At 32.2% G+C, this 20,288-nt stretch overlaps 1 protein-coding gene across 1 annotated transcript; it reads right to left on the bottom strand.

Moving 5' to 3' along the window:
* Positions 1–16,006: 16,006 nt before the first annotated feature.
* On the bottom strand, positions 16,007–19,566 carry LOC104889133 (ADP-ribosylation factor). The gene is made up of 7 exons (XM_010674278.4): positions 19,408–19,566; positions 18,795–18,949; positions 17,898–17,968; positions 17,388–17,507; positions 17,117–17,235; positions 16,880–16,961; positions 16,007–16,211 (listed from the first exon to the last, which is right to left on the bottom strand). Exons 2-7 carry the CDS (start codon positions 18,940–18,942, stop codon positions 16,206–16,208), a joined length of 546 nt encoding a protein of 181 aa, XP_010672580.1. The 5' UTR covers positions 18,943–18,949; positions 19,408–19,566; the 3' UTR covers positions 16,007–16,205.
* Positions 19,567–20,288: the final 722 nt, after the last annotated feature.

Below are 20,288 nucleotides of genomic sequence, written 5' to 3'. Positions count from 1 at the left end.
ACACAAACAAAGCACGTAATCAGCAAAGCTGAGTACTACATATTAAAACATAAGCATTTCTAACATGATACTAAATAAATAACATGCAGGGATAAATAATAATATAATCATATAATAATCTGCAGATAACTTTAACTGAACTAAACTCTAACATCTTTTTATTATTCAAATGGAATAGTTATTGGACAGCTTACCGAGCTGTCCCACCAACAATGCCTTTATTAAGAAGACGAAATACGGACGCGACACCGTATTCCAGAATGACCTGCGATATCGAGGAACCTTTGAAATAAAAGAGGGATGGTGATCAATCCATCTCCTAGAAAAAGTCATGGGCTACCATCATGTACTTCAACTCCCAATGTCCACCTCTAACGTGCACAGTCTAAAGTCTACAATTATTCTCGTTACACTTTACGTTAATACCAATTATTACTTGTTATGACATACATACAACAATACAGAAATAATAATCAAATAGTCACAACTGAACTTCTATTATCTTAGGATTTAATAAGTGATCACAACTTACAACCCAAGATTATTTTCCCTTAATTCAATCCATCATATTTGTTGAACCTAGCCTACAATCCAACTTACCTTTACAAAGGCATAATCTATCAACTTACCAGATAAGGCCCACAGTCCTCATAAGATAGTGAAAATAACAATATAAGGGAACATATGAAAACATGATTCAATCCCTATAACAAATATTAATTCCTCACATAATAAATAAACCTCTTCCACATGCTTGCATCAACTATTCCATACAAACATGAAATCCTTACTCATAATAAATCTCAAAATCACATGCTTGCACACAGGCATAAAACATGTAACAATCAATAATACCAGTAATCGCATATGAACTTAAAAAGTTCCTATACATGATACTAAAATTCTTTCTCCTTAAATCAGGATACTAATCACATAGCACACATGTATGTACGTACCTTGTGTAAACTAGTCGGCAGGCCACTTTTAACTCCTTAAAAGTCCCCTACAGAATATTCTCCGCCTAGAAATCAATATAAACTAAAATCAATACCCTTACATAAAAATACAACTCTAAAATATTTAAAATCCCCTTTAAATATATTCAAAAGTTGATTTTACTATCAAAACTTCCATTACTTTTAATTCCTAGCATAGTACTACCATACTAGTAATTAAAATTCTTAAAACTCCATAAATAAAATCCTTTCTGAAATTCCAGCAACTTTAAAAATCATAAAACCTTCTTTAAACATATATAAACATGTTTAAAATCATAATCTAAATCAATCTCATAGTATCTAATATGCTACTATGGTTTTCTAGTAATTAAAACCCTAAAAATCCATGCTTTAATGATTAAAACTTCAATCTAACCATAATAAACAAATCTGAATTTTTATTCTTATAATATATAATATACATGAATCAACATTACTTATTAAAACAGTAAACAAAACCAATAATCATGATTAACATTAAAAGAAAGCATAAAAACATAGTCTTTAATGGAATCAATAGGAAGAAGAAAAGAAAACAACAACAAGAAGAAGAATAAGAACACGCCAGAAAATAAGGACCCACGGCAGCAGGCCAGCAGTATAGACGCACGAATTCCGGCGATTATGGAGAGCTTTGTGACGTTTCTTATTGAAGAAGAAACGTTACTTGAAGAAGAAGAAAGGAAGTAAGAACTTGAAAGAGAGAAAGAGAGAGAAAGCCGTGGAAGAGAGAGAGACGTGAGAATTGAAAGTGAGGAGAGAGAAAATAATTCTTGCGTGGGGTAAAATAATTGGGTATTAGGATATTCATAAAGGGCTTCCTTTTTGGGCTTAGGAAAATGAGATAAGCTTAATGAAAATTGATGATGAATAGGATAAACAAATTAGAACTTTATCATCAATATGACTCCTTTTCCTTATTGGGTTCCTCAAGTATTAGACTTCTTTTCAATAAAATTAGTATTTAAACTTTTATCAAGCATGCTTAATTAAAATATTTTCACCTTTCTTAAATCCTTAAAATAATTTCATTTGACTTTTAAAATATTCAACCTTTTTAAATAGTCAAATCATTTTAAAACTAGATTAAGTTTAAATATAAATATTAAATAATAAAATATATTTATAAAATCCTTTAAAATTATGGGGGATTACACATACATCTTTAGTTTTGTATTTGTAAAAATTCTAATAAGTACATATTAATAAGATACATACTAAGACGAATCTAACAAGATCCCACATGACTATGTTTTTATTCACGTATAAATCACAAACGAGGGTCAAAGTACAATTTGTGAATAGTGTAAAATGTCAAAGTGTGTAGATTAAAATGAAAGGGAGGAAGTATGATTTTATGCTTTATTTTAATGTTAATCTTGATTATTGATCTTTATTTATTATTTTAATAAATAATCTTCATTCATATATATTACATATTATAAAAATAAAAATTCAGATTTGTTTGTTATTGTTAGATTGAAGTTTTAATCATTAAAGCACGGATTTTTAGGGTGTTAACTATTAGAAAACCATAGTAGCATGTTGTATACTATGAGATTGGTTTAGATTATGAATTTAATCATGTTTACATATGTTTAAAGAGGGTTTTATGATTATAAAAGTTGCTGGAATTTCAGAAAGGATTTTATTAATGGAGTTTTGAGAATTTTAATTACTAGTATGATAGTACTATACTAGGAATTAAAACTAAAAGAAGTTTTGATAGTAAAATCAACTTTTGAATGTATTTAAAGGAATTTCAAATATTTTAAAGTTGTTGTATATTTATTTAAGAGTATTGATTTTAGTTTATATTGATTTCTAGGCGGAGAATATTCTGTAGGAGACTTTTAAAGAATTAAAAGTGGTCTGTCGACTAGTTTATAGAAGGTATGTACATACCTATGTGTTATGTGATTAGTATCATGATTTAAGGAGAAAAAGTTGTACTATCATGTATAGGAACTTTATAAGCTCATATGTGATTTCTAGTATGATTGATGTTTACATATTTTATGCCTGTGTGCAGGCATGTTGATTATGAGATTTATTATGAGTTAAATATTGTCATGTTTGTATGGAATTATTGATGCTAGCATGTGGAAGGGAACTTTGTTTATTTATTCACATGGGGGAATTAATATATGTTATAAAGATTGGATCATGCTATTCATGTGTTTCCTTACAAATATTATTTTCACTATCTTATAAGGACTGTGAGTCTTATTTGGTAAGTTGATAAGTTATGCCTTTTTAAAGGTAAGATAATTGTTGGCTAGGTTCAACAAAATAAGAAAGTTTGAGATTAAAAGGAAGTAGTATGGGATTGTAAGTTGTGATCACTTATGTAATCCTAAGATAAAAGAAGTAAGTTGTGAATGATTGATTTGTATTTCTGTGATTGCTTGTATGTGTGTCTTAACAAGTGATAACATGTAAATAACGTAAAGTGTAACGAGGATAGTTATAGACTTTAGACTAGTCCACGTCTAGAGTTGGACATTCGGAGTTGGGGTTCATGGTGAGCGTGCCATGGCTTTCCTGGGGGTGAATCACCATTCCTATTTTTCAAAAAGGTTCCTCGATATCGCAGGTCATTCTGGAATACAGAGTCGCGCCCGTATTTCGTCTTCTTAGTGAAGACATTGGTAGATAAGACAACTTGGGTCCGAGTAACTATTCCATTGAAGTAATAAAAATATGTTTAGAGTTTAGTTCAGTAAAAGTGATCTGCAGAATGTTATATGATTATATTATTATTTATCCCTGCATGTTATTTATTTAGTATCATGTTAGGAATGCTTATGTATTAGTATGTAGTACTCAACTTTGCTGATTGTGCTTTGTTTGTGATATGGCTTTGCCTTATTGATCCTATGATAACCTATTTTGGTGAGCAGATTCAATAAGGCATTCACATTTACAGGTTCGCAGATTTGCATTATTGGGAATCTGAAATGGAGAGAATGTGTAACTAGTATATTTTACTTTTCTGCATTAATAAGACAGTATTTTATTAATTTTGCTTGAGTAGACTTATTTAGATTGTTTGATTTTCGAAGTAGTTGATTTTTATTTATAATAAAAGGTTAAAGTTTAGTTAAATTTTTTCCGCTACAAAATTCTGAATAAGCCGATACGTTATCACACGGGCGATAATACTTGGGTAATTCTCTACTTTTATATTATAAAGGTATTTTTGAAAAGAGAGAATTATCGGGGTGTTACAACCCATCTTTGACATTACCTTCTCCAGAAAAGACCATTCACCCTATCATAAGCATTACTCATATCTAATTTTAAAACTCTCCCATACCCCCTTCGTTTCGTTCCATGAAAAATTTCAAAAGCCACCATAGCATTGTCTGTTATAAGTCTTCCAGGATCGAAAGCACTTTGTGATTTGGAAATAAGATCAAGGAGAAACAGTTTGAGTCTATTAGCCATTATCTTAGAAATTATTTTAAACACATTACACAGGCTTATTGGTCTAAAATCACTCATCTGAACAGGATTTGGACATTTAGGAATCAACACAATACAAGTTCTGTTCAAATCATTAATATCAACATCACCCTTCCACCAATGTCATCCCCCGTAAATTTATGGATTTTATAAATATATTTTAGTGTGTATATATATATATATATATATATATATATATATATATATATTTAAATATAATTTAGATTAAAATAATTTATTTATTTTAAAAGGTTGACTATTTTAAAAGTCAAAGGAATTATTTTAAAGATTTAAGAAAGTTAAGATATTTTGTTAAGGCATGCTTTGAAAAATATTTGAGATACTAATTGGATTTGAAAAAGGATTTTAAGTGGGTTTGAGGAATCCAAATACTAATTGGACTAGGAAAAGGAACTTCTAATAATGTTAGGAGTTTATTCATCCATCCTATTCATTATCCTATCCTAGTTAGGATCCAATTGCCTTTTCCTAAGCCCAAAAGGAAAGCTTGCCTATAAATAACATTAAGCCCAAAAATTTTACCCACAAAAAAATATTATCTCTCCTCCTCCCACTCACAATAGTCGCCCACTCTCTTTCTTTCTTCCACGTAATTTTTTTCTTTCCTTCTTTCTTTCTTCTTCCTCAAGTTTTGATTATAGATTATGTTTGTATGATTTGTAATTTTAGTACTAATTATGATTAAAAGCTTTAAATTACTGTTTTAATTATGAATCTATGATATATAAATTATATATGAAAGAATAAAAATTCAGATTTGATAATTATGTCTAAATAGGATATTTAATTATCAAATCATGGATTTTTAGGGTATTAAAGATTGGAAAATCATAGTAGCATGTTATAAACTATGAAATTGATTTAACTTATGAATTTAAGTATGTTTAAAGGGAGTTTTAATAATTTTTAAGTTGCTGAAATTTTTAAAAGTTGTTATTAACGGAGTTTTACTGGTTCTCATGAATAGTATAGTAGTACTCCCTCCGTTTTATTTTAATTTACTCACTTCACTTTTAGAGAGAACCAAGGAGCAAGTACAAAAGTATGAAAGAGAAAATGAAAAGGTGGAGAAAGAAACTGAAAAGTGAGAGAGAGAAACAAAAGAGTGGGTTAAAATATTAAAAAGTGAATGACATGGGTGGAAAAGGAGGAGAAAGCAGATGTGATATGTTACCAAAAATAGAAAAGCAACAGTGTGTAGATTAAAAATAAGAAACGGACTAAAAAGGAAAGTGTGTGGATTAAAAAGAAACGGAGGGAGTACTATACTAGAGAATATGAGTAATTGAAGTTTTAATGATAAAAAAAACTTTTAAATATTTTTAAAGAGAATTTAAAATATTTTAAAGTTGCTGAAATTTATTTGGAGTATTGATTATAAACTCTATTGGTTGTTTTAGGCGGAGATTCTCTATAGGCGACTTCTAAAGTATTAAAATTGGTCAATCAATTTGTCTACGCAAGGTACGTACATATCTATGTGTTGTTTGATGTAGTATGATTATGATTTTAGGAAGGGAAAGTTATGTAGTATCATGTATAGGAATTTTCTGAGTTCATATATGATTCCTATTATGATTGAATTTTACATGTTTTATGCATGCGTTCGAACATGTTAAGTATGAGATTTAATTATGAGATTAATATCATGTTTGTATTAAATATTGATGCAAGCATGTTGGTTGAGAACTTTAGTTATTAATGCACATGGGGGAATTAATATATTTATCAGTTGGATCATGATTGAATCATGTGTTCCCTTAATTATATTATTAATTTCACTACTCTATGAGGATTGTGGGTCTTATTTGATAAGTTGATAATTTAGTCATTTGAAAGGTAAGTTGGTTGTTGGCTAGGTTCAATAAATAAGAATGATTGGATTAAAGAAGGAATTATTCTTGGGTTGTAAGTTGTATGATCACTTATTTAATCCTAAGATAAAAAGGAATAAAGTTGTGAATGTTTGATTATATATTATCTGTATTGCTTTTGTGTCATAACAAGTAATAATTGGTAAATCATGTAAACTAAAATTTGGATAGTAATAAACTTTAGATTGGTGCACGTCTGAAGTTGGACAATCAGGAGTTGGGTTCATGGTGGTCGTGCCATGACTTTTTCTGGGAATTGGGTTGATCATTGTTCCTATTTTTATTAAAAGGTTCCTCAATATCTTAGGTCATTATGAAATACGGAGTCGCGCCCGTATTTAGTCTTCCAAACGGAAGGCTGATTTTAGATGAGACAACTCGGTCCAATAACTATTTCATTAAAGTAATAAAAAGATTGTTAAAGTTTAGTTCAGTAAAAGTTATCTACAAATTGTTACGTTGTTATTTATCCCTACTTATATTTATTAATATCATTTTAGGAATGTTTATTTATCATTATGTAGTACTCAGCTTTGCTGATTACGTGCTTTGTTTATATGTGTTGATCATGGCTTTGCCTTATTAATCTTGTGCTGACCCATTCTTGGTGAGAAGATTCTTTAGTGCATTGACATCTACAGTTATACAGATGTTGCATCATGGGAATTTGGAAATGGAGAGTTTGTGTAACAGATTGATCTATTTATTGTTTTATAGTAGATACATTTACATTTAAGTTTAGTTTGAAGTTAAAGTTAACAATGTTGTTTGATTTTAAAGTTATTTCGATTATTTATTAAATTTCAATTCTAAAGTTTGGTTATATATATGTTTTTCGGTGTAAAATTCTAAAAAAGCCAATACGTTATCACACAGGCGATAATGCTTTGATGATTCTCTAAGTTTTATATTGAAAAGGTATTTTGGAAAAGAGAGAAATTATCGGGGTGTATTTACAACCGTTTTGTAGATAGTGCAGTGTACTATTAGGAAGATGCAAACGCGTCAAAATACGGGTCAATAAAGCATAAATTGTAGCCTTATTAAACCAATTGTACACTCGAAGAACATATTTTGATCTCCAATGAATATCGAAAAACATAAAACTCTTTTTTAAAATTCATTTTAACATTTTCCCACACAAATTTTTGGAGACTATCTCTCTCTTCTTTCCCAATCGTCCAACATCTCTCTAACTTCTGTCTAACCTCTCTCATCAAATTCTTCAAATTCTTCATTTTCTTGCACAATTCTCATACATGAAGATGAAAACAAATAGCAAAGCAAAATCAACAACATATAGTATAGATCTATGGATTTGATGAGAAAAGGAAACATTTCTTTATATTTTGAATTTTCGTTTCTTATTTAGAAATGGATTTATGATATTGAAAATAGTTTGTGAAAAAATGAAAATAATCGTACAATTGATGTCCCAATGAACGAATGAGAGATACCATGAGGGAACGAGTCCGACATCATGAAAAGAGTGCAGCGAAAAATAGGTTATATTCTTTGTACTATTTATATATGTTTGTTGTATAACTATAATGTGTTTATTGAATTCATATTAGCCATATTTTCATTACATTTTACACCCCGATCCTTCTGAAGTCAAGTCTATCGTCACCAATGTGCATTTAGGGCCAACAACTATCCTTAATAATCAACACAAGTTCTTCTAGCATATTTTGTCCTCACTCATGCGCACTCTGAGAAACTCAAACTTCCCATGAAGTCGCCCCATCCCTGGACTACTCCTAACTAAGCACGCTTAACTGTGGAGTAACTAAGGAAATGAGCTCTCTAAAAAAAAGGTGCATCTTGTTGGAATAAGTAGCCTGCTAAATTCTTTAAAGCAATCATGAGTGGTATTACACATTTAGCCATATGTTCATTGTGTGTTTGTTCAGATGATAGATACATTAGGTCATATTCTTATATATTTGGCAAATATTAGTTGTATTAATACCATGAATTTTGACATATGTTCATTGTCCTTTTAGCATGTGTTTGCTGAAAACATATTAGTCAAATGTTTGTTGTAATTCAGTTATATGTTCATTGTGTGTTATTAATATGTTCAATGAAATGATATAAATTAATGATGTGTTAATTATCATATATTTGTCTACAAATGTGTGGTAATTGTTCAAATGTTCATTGTATGATTATATGATGTTTATTGTAGTATTTATAAGTGCGGAAGACACATAGTTGGGCTAATGTTAATTGTATTATTAATATGCGTTCACTAGAATCATTTTAGTCAGACAATACTCGTTATATCTGATCATATATTCATTATGTGTCTAGGAACATGTTCATTGTATTATTAAAATGTGTTCCAGTATTGTGTGTGTTTGAAAAATGTTCATTGTTTTTTAAACTTGGAGAATTTTGTTTTAACTATTGCTCTTTTCTTTCTCGTATCAATTCAGTTCGACAATATCAGACAACTAAGGATACACTACGATGTCGAGATCCCACAAATCAAATTAATCGGAAAGTGAGGAAGTCCGGAAGCAAGAATATATTCTTAATGAACTCAATAGTTTTTAGTTAGCAATATATGGTATATTGTAAGGCCGTGTTCATATGGGACATACTGTATTATTTTGGTTACATTTTTGCCTTTGGATACATACTGCATTTTGAATTTACCATCATTTTGTAATTATTGTTTTTTGGATATTTATATAATTATTCAATTGGGATATTCATTATAGATAGTATGTTGTTCATTGCAGAATCATATTTGTTCATAACAAAAAATAATAACGACAACATATATATGTTCATCACTATGAACATAAACGTAATTTGAAAAGATATTTTGAACAATTCGAATGAACAAATTAACAATTTAAATCAGCATTAAGCTAAATGAACTGAAAAATGAATCAAATGAACAACGGTCAAGTTGAAACATATTTTGAGAAATCGTTCATTCAACTATTAGAATGTGTTCATTAGACTATAATTTTTTATTGGAATCAACTAAATGTTCTTTTGTTTTAAAAGATTTTAAAATTTGAATAATTCATAAATGTTCATTTTATAAAATTGCAAATGTTCAATAAAAAAATAGCGCGTGTTCACTATATAGTACAATATTTGTTAAAGATTTAAAGTAAACTGGATGTTCTTTCGTCCGCACATGGGATTAAAAAGTTGAGAAAATAGAAATTCAGCTAGGCTCTTCAAAACATAACAAAACGGTACCATTTTGTATTGTGCACACCTAAAGGAGATGCAACCATGTGCACCTTTGAATTTGCACATTGATGTCTCCTTTGACAAATTCATAATTTTTCCAAAAATACATTTACTAAACATCATTTGTATTTATATATAAGACTTTTTTTCTTTCTCCCTCTACTACTTCTTCCTATTTTCTAACTTATCATAACCATCACTAGCATAGTAGCACCCCGCAACCCCTACCACTGCCACCACCTCCCACCCCCTAGCCCCCTGTACTATAATTCATAAAATTATCATCTTACAGTTGCAATAGGAGATGATTTGTTTGACTTGGGAGACTTTCCGTCTTCATTGCTTCCCATAATCGCTCACCAACACCGAATTTTGAACCTAATATCAGTCTGGCACACTAGTCATACTCATTAGTTAACTAGATTGCTACACGTCGTCCTATTTTTTCCTACTAACGCCCTGTATTTTTGTATAAAAATACAAGGGCATTTCCTTCTCTTTCCCCTCCATTCCCCACTCCCTCACTCATTCCCTTTCCATCCTTTCTCCATTCTTCCTCACCTCTTGCATTCCCTCTCATCATTCACTCTCTCTCTTTTCCTTCCATTTCCTCCATTGAAGGACTACGAGATTTTCGACAAGTTCATATTTTCCAATGACTTCAAGTTTTTTTTTACCATCTCGTTATATTATAGGGAAATGCTAATGTAACTAAAATTTATTCGAATAAAACTGGTAGAATGTCTTAAACATGGCGTTTCGAAAAACTTAAACTGGTAGAATATCTTAAACATGGTGCTTCGAAAAACTTAGCACGAGGGTAATCATTTTTTGTTTCAGTCTCTATTTTGGCCGATTTTATTTATCTTTATTACAACATCTCATAGTAGAGTAAAATTTATCAAAAATTGACTTGAAAATGCCAAATAAGTACCTAGGCGCCTATTTTAGGTGCCAAACCACAAGAACATGCGCCTAAAATAGGCGCCCGAACCTGGGTTCATGCGCCTAAAATAGGCGCCCAACCACAGGTACAAGCGCCTGCGCCTATTTTAGGCGCCTGACCACAAGTTTGGGTGCCAATTTTAGGCTCCCCACCACAGGTACAGGCGCCTAAAATAGGCGCATAGGTACTTTTTTGGCATTTTTAATTTTCGAAAAAGTTACACGTATTGTAGGAAAGGTTGTCGGAGAAGTCGCTCTTGTCACTCTTGTTTCACAAACCCCACGTTGCTCAAGGGTGCGTTCTATTCAACTTATTGGACCTGAACTTATTGGAACTTATCTGAACTGAACTTATTGAACCTGAACTGAACTTATTGGAACTTATTAAACCTGATTGGACCTGATTGGACCTGATTCAACTTATTGGACCTGATTGAACCTGATTGAACCTGATTGGAACTTATTGGACCTGATTGAACCTGATTGACCTTATTGGACCTTATTGGAACTTATTGACCCTCATTGAAACTTATTAGACCTTATTGGACCTGATTGAAACTTATTAGACCTTATTGAACCTGATTGAAACTTATTTGACCTTATTAGACAAAAACATTGACCATGAATAACATAAATATTACCACTAACGTAAATACTACCCCTCAAATTTTTTTATGGAATAATAATTATTATAATTCGTCCTTTAAAAATAATGATTATTAATTATCTCTTATGATAATTAATTTAACAAAAAAAATACTATTTATATATTTGCCTATACATAACTTTCATCACTAATATATCTAATAGTGTTGTTTTAATTTTATAAAACACTAGTAGAAAATAAAAAAATTAATTTTATAAAATACTAGTAGTTACTAATCTAAGATGAGCAAAAGAAAGATACTCCAGTGATGATAATGAAGCAATCAATTGATAACATTTATATCTTTCATAGTTATTAGTAACGAAAACATGTTATCTCTAGTTATTTAAAGACGAATTGCAAAATATTGTAATTATAATTATTATTATTATTATTGTTAACCTTAATTATTTGACCATGATTATAATATTATTCAATAGCAATATGAATAATCAAATAATAGACAATAATACAAGTATAATACTATACATTGTGGTACTTTAATAAAAAAATCTAATAATAACATAATGAGCTAATAGTAATATGAATAATAAAATAATAGACATAATATAAATAAATAATAAAATAATAGACATAATACAAATAAATAATAAAATAATAGACACTAATACAGGTATAATACTATATAATCATTGTGGTACTTTAATTAAAATTCTAATAATAACATAATCCGCTAATAGTGATATCAAATTATGAATAACAAAATAGTGGACAATAATACAAATGTTTATTAAACATTGACTATTTGGACCTTATTGGACCTTATTAGACTTGATTGGAACTTATTGGACCTGATTGGAACTTATTGCACCTGATTGGAACTTATTGCACCTGATTGGAACTTATTGGACCTTATTAGACCTTATTGGAACTTATTGAACTTATTAGACCTTATTGCAACTTATCTGAACTTATCTGAACTTATCTGAACTTATCTGAACTTATTGGACCTGAAACTTAATTTTTTAAGTTGAACAGAACACACCCCAAGTGATCAACTCTATAACCTTTAGGGTGCGTTCTGTTCAACTTAAAAAATTAAGTTTCAGGTTCAATAAGTTCAGATAAGTTCAGATAAGTTGCAATAAGGTCTAATAAGGGCAATAAGTTCCAATAAGGTCTAATAAGGTCCAATAAGTTCCAATCAGGTGCAATAAGATCCAATCAGGTGCAATAAGTTCCAATCAGGTCTAATAAGGTCCAATAAGTTCCAATCAGGTCTAATAAGGTCCAATAAGGTCCAAATAGTCAATGTTTAATAAATATTTGTATTATTGTCCATTATTTTGTTATTCATAATTTCATATCACTATTAGCTGATTATGTTATTATTAGAATTTTAATTAAAGTACCACAATGATTATATAGTATTATACTTGTATTAGTGTCTATTATTTTATTATTTATTTGTATTATGTCTATTATTTTATTATTCATATTACTATTAGTTGATTATGTTATTATTAGAATTTTTTATTAAAGTACCACAATGTATAGTATTATACTTGTGTTATTGTCTATTATTTGATTATATTCATATTACTATTAGGTGATTATATTATTATTAAATAATATTATAATCATGGTCAAATAATTAAGATTATGATTGGTGACTTCGTGTTTGTGTCTCTAATGGAGTATTGGAGAAAAGCAAAAAACAGAAGGAAGAAAGGAGAAGAAATGAATGAAGCGATGTTGCAAAGCTGCGTTGATTTTGAGCATTTTTTTTTCTCTTTCTTTTTGTTTTCTTTTTATCTTCTAGTACATTCACATAAATGAAAGGAGAAGAAAGGAGAAGAAATGAAGGAAGGAGTTAATGCTATCTACTTACCTTCATATTAATGAAAGTGAAGTGAGAATTTTTTATATGTGCCAATTTTAATTTGTTAGCAATAAATGTTATTTAATTTTTGATTTTCTACTAGTGTTTTATAAAATCAAAACAAGACTATTAGATATATTAGTGGTGAAAGTTATGTATAGGCAAATATATAAATAGTAATTTTTTTTGTTAAATTAATTATCATAAAAGATAATTAATAATCATTATTTTTTAAAGGACGAATTATAATAATTATTACTCCATAAAAATTTTTGAGGGGTAGTATTTACGTTAGTGGTAATATTTATGTTATTCATAGTCAATGTTTTTGTCTAATAAGGTCAAATAAGTTTCAATCAGGTCCAATAAGGTCTAATAAGTTTCAATCAGGTTCAATAAGGTCTAATAAGTTTCAATCAGGGCCAATAAGGTCTAATAAGTTTCAATAAGGTCAATAAGTTCCAATAAGATCCAATAAGTTCCAATCAGGTTCAATCAGGTCCAATAAGTTGAATCAGGTCCAATCAGGTTTAATAAGTTCCAATAAGTTCAGTTCAGATAAGGTCCAATAAGTTCAGGGCCAATAAGTTGAATAGAACGCACCCTTAATGCGAGTATTCCTACGGGGTTTGAATCTTTCAGTAGCTTTTCAGATAACATTGAAATATCAATATAATGAAGGTATCTCTAATAAATGACTCACATATTATAAAGTCTGATTTGGTTTTTTTTTAAGTTAGGTAAGATGAAGGGGAGTCACTTGAGTGGATATAAGAATTCCTCGAGTCTCATGAGGTTTGATCCCTATACCTCAGGGATACGAGATGACAAATGATGTCATTACTCCTCTACCTCTACCTTTACCTCATAAAGTTTGATTTTGTTATATATCGTTAAAACTCTAACTTCTCATTTGTGTATTATAATATTTTTTATTTGATTGGTTTAATTAGGATTCCCCAAATTTAAAATCCTAAATTTGCTTCTGGTCATAATCATTGTAACGTAGTATATTGCTTCACCTCTTGTAATGATTTGTTTTCTTATATCACACATGTTCTTAATCCGAGATATTGTGGACCTTTCTATGGAATGTTTAAATCTTAAGATGAGTCTTTTCTATTACTCCATAAATTTCTTTTTGAATCAAGAAAACGCAGTAGTAGAATTATAGCAACTCTTTGACAATGAGAGAAACTATGGTAAGAGGAGGTCCACTAACCCTTTCAAGTTCTTGTGGAAAACACTACTCGTAAGAACTGGTCAAGCTAAATAATAATAATTCGACTAAAAATTATATGTGCTGCAAAAAGGATTATGTTGAAGAATCTTTTAAGTTCATTACATGCTTTTCGTTTAGTTTCTTTTATGGCTAATGAAGTTTCTCTTTGCAATGACACTTTTGAATGAGGCACTAGTTTTTAGGATGGGCTACACCTTGAGTATCTATTTATTTAAAATGATTACACTGAATTTTATTTGATTTAATGGTTAAGACTTTAGTATAAAGATTGTAATCATAATTAATAAGTTCAGAATATCAGATCTTATACAATGCATTTATTAACGTTTGCCTGTGAAGTATGCACAACTTTAACTATTAATATCTTTAATTACTACTCCCTCCGTTTCCTAAAGATCTTCCCTTTTCCGTTTAAGGGTGTTTCCAAAAGATCTTCCCTCTTTTGCTTTATTCCTTATTTGGCAAAACAAATTTCCCTATTTACCCTCTCATGTCACTATCATATGGTCCACCATTACATTATTAATTCAAATTTACTCATTTTCTCTCTCATACTTTAACCCCTTTATATTTGTTTATTTATCTTAACCCATTTCTCTCTCCTACTTTACTCACACCATGCCCCACACAACTTGATTTTCCTTGGTATCTGTAGGAACAGTAAGTGGGAAGATCTTTAAGAAACGGAGGGAGTATTTAGTAAAAAATATTCGATTTAGATATTTTGAAAGTATCAATCGAGACAAATCTAACCGGATCCAACACTGACATGACTATATTTTTCCTTACGTAGAAATCATTAGAGATAGTGAAAGGGTGGTGAGAGAGTAGTGTAAAAATTTCATTATTGCAATAGAAAAAGCACAGAAGAAGTACGGATTGAATAAGGAGAGACAAGATAAAATTAGTAGGTTACTAAATAACGCCCTAAAATTTCCTACTAACACCCTAAATACATGTATAATACTACATTGATATACTTTCCATCTCTTTCTCATTTCTTCCCTTCCTTCTTCATTTCCCCTCCCCATCTTATTACACATCACCACTAGCCGGCACACCACCACCACCGCACCACGACCACCAGAACGAAAATGCTCAGACATTCACTCTTTAACCAACATGCTAGTAACTTCATCATTGAATTTATCAGGAATTCCATGCCTATTAATTATCTACTACTACTACATATAAACAGAAATTACCCAAATTGAAGACACAAATTGAGAGCTTTATAAAAAAATTGCAAGGAATCACCAAAATCCAGCAATAATTTCACAGTAAAAGGAAATCAGATCTGGAACATTGTAATCAATGCATGAATGACTCAAAACTACAATTATTCTGGAAATATAAATAATCACAAATAACCAATAACATTTCGTTAATTAATTAAACAAACAAGTTCATAATAATACTTCGAAGAAATTGCTAACTGAAGAAGATGAAGATTCACTGCCGTACCGCCACCAGCCCACCACCATCACACCCCAACCTTCTTCTCTCTGTTTTCCCCTTTCTAACCATTTCTTTAATTTACCAAAAAAATCAAAAAAAAAAAAAAAAGAGGCTCCACCATGGACGCCCACAACCGGTGGAGGCATCCATGGCAGGCGCTCCACCACAAGGTGAGGCGCCTGCCATGGACGCCTTCACCGTTGGTGGGCATCCATGGCAGGCGCCTGTGTGTTTTTCTGAAATACAGAGAAGAACTGAAACAAGTCAACATGAACAAGCCGACAGGGATAATAGCTCATCAACTAAAAAGTATGGTATTATAACAAGTCAACATGAACACCAGAAAAATATCCTTGTCAAGGTAGCAACCAAAAATGAGAACATATAATTGCAAAAATAAAGAGGGTAGCACAACACTAGCAGTAATGACAATCCTCTGCCTATACTCCCGGCTTCTTTTCTGATAACAGCTACGTTAAGCGTTTTTCTTTTAGGCCTGCAAAGACCACGAAAAGATATTATCAAAAAGAATGTACACATAGCAAAACTTTGCATAAGAACAGTAATACAGACAGCATGGCTTCATTGATCAAATGAGCACTTAACTCTAAATACCAAGTGGTTGCAGGATTCCAGCAAGTTAACCACATAGCACAGCACATTTGGCAGGCAGTTATAAATGGTGGTAATGGATATAAAATTTATGGGTTCTTTTGTGAAGAAACTATTGTGTTGATGTCCATGGTAATGCTTGTTCATTTCCAAATACCTAAATTTCATTACCACTTTAAAGGTAGTATTGAGTGGTAATGAAAATTAATGAAAAAAACCACGTGTTTGGAGATGAAGTTTTCATGGACATTCATAAGAGGCTTTCTTCACAAAATTAATATACATGAATAAACATTACCACCATTTATGATCAACGGGACGTCAAAAAAACTCAGTATCATATGAAGTAATCAGCATGCTAGAAATGCCTCAAAGCTAAAGAGTCGAGACAGCTATAAACTGTGTGCATAAACTATGGCCATGTGGTTTTAAAATAAATACACTCTTGTAGAAGCATTCCTCCATCCCTCAGTCCCCAGGATCTGAGGTGGAGGCAGGAGACTGAAGAAATTGCAAGTGAGACTGGCAGAATGAATACATTATGAAACACACCTTGCTAGCGATGTTGTTTGAAAGCCAGTCAAGTCCCTCGTAAAGCCCTTCTCCAGAGGTGGCACATGTGCTCTGTATGTACCTGTAAAATAAAGACACAGATAAATAGCAGTCAATACAAGGCACAAACCCACAGTGACTGTCATCATAGCAATAAGCAACTAATTGAAGAAAAGAAGAATGCAAGCGTTTGCAGGTTAGCTGAAGATAGAAGAAACAAAAGGAGATCAAAAGTACCAGTGTCGTTGACGTAGAGAATGAAGGCCAAGCTTGTCCGTTATTTCAGCAGCATTCATTGCGTTTGGAAGATCTTGCTTGTTGGCAAACACCAACAACACTGCATCTCGTAATTCATCCTGTGAATTTGAATGGGTGAGAAGAATAGCATAATCAGGATGCATACTTATGAATATTATTATTGGTTCAATGTGGATTGCCTTAAAAACCAATCTTGATTCGTTAATTAGATACAAAATGGCGACAACAAGACAAAAGAATTAAACACCACCTCATTTAACATCCTATGCAGCTCGTCCCTAGCCTCAACAACACGGTCACGATCGTTACTGTCAACCACAAAGATGAGTCCTTGGGTGTTTTGGAAGTAATGTCTCCACAATGGACGAATCTGAAATCATCAAAAAGAAATTAGGGTGGAGGCTGAAAGAAGGCCAGATTATCTATTGTAAGAACCTCATAAACCAACAAACTATTTATTTGTCAACTTCTTATCTAAATTCCAGAACACATGTACAAACATTACCATGTATCAAGCATAAGAAGTAAAGAAAATCATCAATAACAGAGTGGGTTAGAATATCTTAGTTTGCAGTAATAAACAGAGTGTCTCTTGTAGAGAACACAGATTAAACATATGATTAAACAAAAATCATAGTGAACTTCACCATCAGTTCAACCATGAGCCTATATAGGATCCTAGGTAATCCGATACATGAGTACAGGTCAAAAAGAAAATAACCACAGATTATCTTTGATACTTATAGAAGTCATGACTTGCCTTGTCTTGACCCCCGACATCCCACACGGTGAAGCTGATGTTCTTGTATTCAACAGTTTCAACATTAAATCCTGCAAGCACATAAAAGGCAAGTTCCAAAATATAGTTAAGAACCCAATCTATCAAATAGAACGTCAGAAGATCGCAGTAACAGGGCCAGGAAAATCAAGAAACCAAACACGAAATGCGAGAAAAGTTCCTTTTAGAGAGGGGTAGGAGGACAAGAAGAGGATCAATAGTACCTTCCCGAAGTATATCCTTTCTCAATATTCTACAAATTACACATTACAAATTAAGAGAAAGCAAGACATGAACCTTCACTGCAGATAAACAGAAGTTCTACACACTAAGGGCCAACGAAAAGCAATTGTGATTTTGTAAGTTAATAAGAGTCAAGTAGCTTAGGAGTGCATAGTACTGAAATGTTATCATTCAAAAAGCTAATCAGAGAGGACCAAGATCACTACCCTTTGAATTACCAGCATAGTGGCTACACAAAATACACAATAAAAGACTTCAAAAACTGCATATAAGTGGAAAGTACCGTCAAGCATGTCGCAAAGACTAATATGAGATCAGCTCTAGAACTAAACAAGAAAAGGGAAACCAAAATAAACGTTTTTAAGGGTGGGGATGAAGCATACATAATAGTTAAAGGATCAAATTCACTACTCTCTGAGTCTTAAGGAAAGACTTTTCAAATAAAGTGAAAATCCCTACAATGACGATGAAAAAGTAAAGGCAAGCCAATTAATTCAAAAAATTTAGAAGTCAGAAAATGTAAAGTTGAACGCAACTAACCAAAAAAACCTCGATAGAAGTCAGAAAATGTAAAGTTGAAGAACAAAATTGATAAAACCAATAAAATACTACATTACATTGCGAACGACCACATACCGATGGTAGGAATGGTGGTGACAATCTCTCCCAGCTTGAGTTTATACAAGATTGTAGTTTTACCAGCCGCATCGAGACCGACCATAAGGATACGCATTTCCTTCTTGGCAAAAAGCCGACTAAATAGTTTGGTAAATGACAGCCCCATCTTTCACCTACCAGATCCAATCCCCAATTTAATTGAATTTCCATAAATCAAAGCAGAAACAACAGGAAAAAAGCACACATATAATTGATTTACGAAATGAATTCACAATTCAGTTCCATTATTCACAACTAATCTCCACCATCACAATTAAACATCAGATTCAAATCCCTTAGATTTTCAAATTCAGCGATTCTCCTAACAATCACAGTATAATTCAAATGCAGATACACCAAATGAATCAAGAAATTCAAATCGCACATAATCATTTTAGCGAAATTTCAAATCAAAATTCAAACAATCACAAAAAAACAACAATCAAAAGCATTTCTACCTCGAAAACAGCTAGATAACTACGATCAATTGATAGATCGAATCGAAATTGAAGAAAAAAAGAAGAAGAAACGAAATTGAAATCGAATTTGACAGATCTAAAGCAATCGAAAATGGAGGAGAGAGAAAACTTACGATGATGATGAGAGAGAAAGGAGGAAAGAGAGGGCAAGATCTCAGAAAGCTGAAGCGTCCACGATCACGAGGGAGAGAGGAGAGAGAGAGAGAAAGGAGAAGAAATGGGGGAAGAGAGAGTGTATATAAGTGCTACGGAAGATTTTTCGTGAAAGACGGACGTTTGATTGAACTGTCATGTCGTGCTATACCCTTTAGACGGAATGTTTGACCTCCGTTACCGTCGTCAATGAGTCACGTACCTTAGGCTTTAGGCCTTAGGGGCTAGGGCTGAACTTCATTTTAGTCCCTCGAAATATTTTTGGTGCTATTGTCTTAACTCTCAACTCCGAAAGACTCAGGGGCGTTTGGTTGCTATGGGGTAAAGGGAATGGAATCAAGAAAGGGATAGAAGGGCAAAGGAAATCAAAATCCTTAGATTTAGAGTGGTATTTGGTTAGTACAATGTCAATCCTCTTTCTTCCTCTTCTTGCCCTTCTCCCACCATAGCACCACCACTCCTTCCTCTTTTACTGTTCCCCCGCCGCCTCCCCACCCCAGTAATGCTACCTCGTCACCCCCTCCACTTCCCATCGTCGCGTGTTCCCCCTCCCTCCCTGATCCGTCGCGTGTTCCTCCTCCTCCCCTGAGTCGTCGCGTGTTCTCCCTCCCCTGAGCCGTCGCGTGTTCCCCCTCCCTCCCCTGAGTCGTCGTGTGTTCCCCCTCCCTCCCCTGAGCCGTCGCATTCCCCCTCCTCTCCTGCGCCGCGTTGTCGTGTTCACCCCCTCCCCTGCACCGTCGTTTTCACCCTCCCCTTCTCTACGTCGTCGGCGACTGGTTTGTGGTGGTAGGGTATGTTGGGGTGGAGGTGTCGAGTTGTGGTGGTAGGGTGTGCATGTGGT

Source organism: Beta vulgaris, chromosome 3 (assembly GCF_026745355.1).
Source record: "Beta vulgaris subsp. vulgaris cultivar EL10 chromosome 3, EL10.2, whole genome shotgun sequence".
NCBI classification, from domain to species: domain Eukaryota; kingdom Viridiplantae; phylum Streptophyta; class Magnoliopsida; order Caryophyllales; family Amaranthaceae; genus Beta; species Beta vulgaris.
This window is presented reverse-complemented; position numbering and strand designations above follow the sequence as displayed.

What these genes read in the sequence shown, in the direction of transcription:
- LOC104889133 (XM_010674278.4), bottom strand. Translation starts at nt 18,942, where the DNA reads ATGGGGCTGTCATTTACCAAACTATTTAGTCGGCTTTTTGCCAAGAAG. An exon ending in CACCACCATTCCTACCATCG is followed by an intron (nt 17,969 to 18,794) that starts GTATGTGGTCGT and finishes ATGTGCTTGCAG; the next exon opens with GATTTAATGTTGAAACTGTT. An exon ending in TGCATAGGATGTTAAATGAG is followed by an intron (nt 17,236 to 17,387) that starts GTGGTGTTTAAT and finishes TCAAATTCACAG; the next exon opens with GATGAATTACGAGATGCAGT.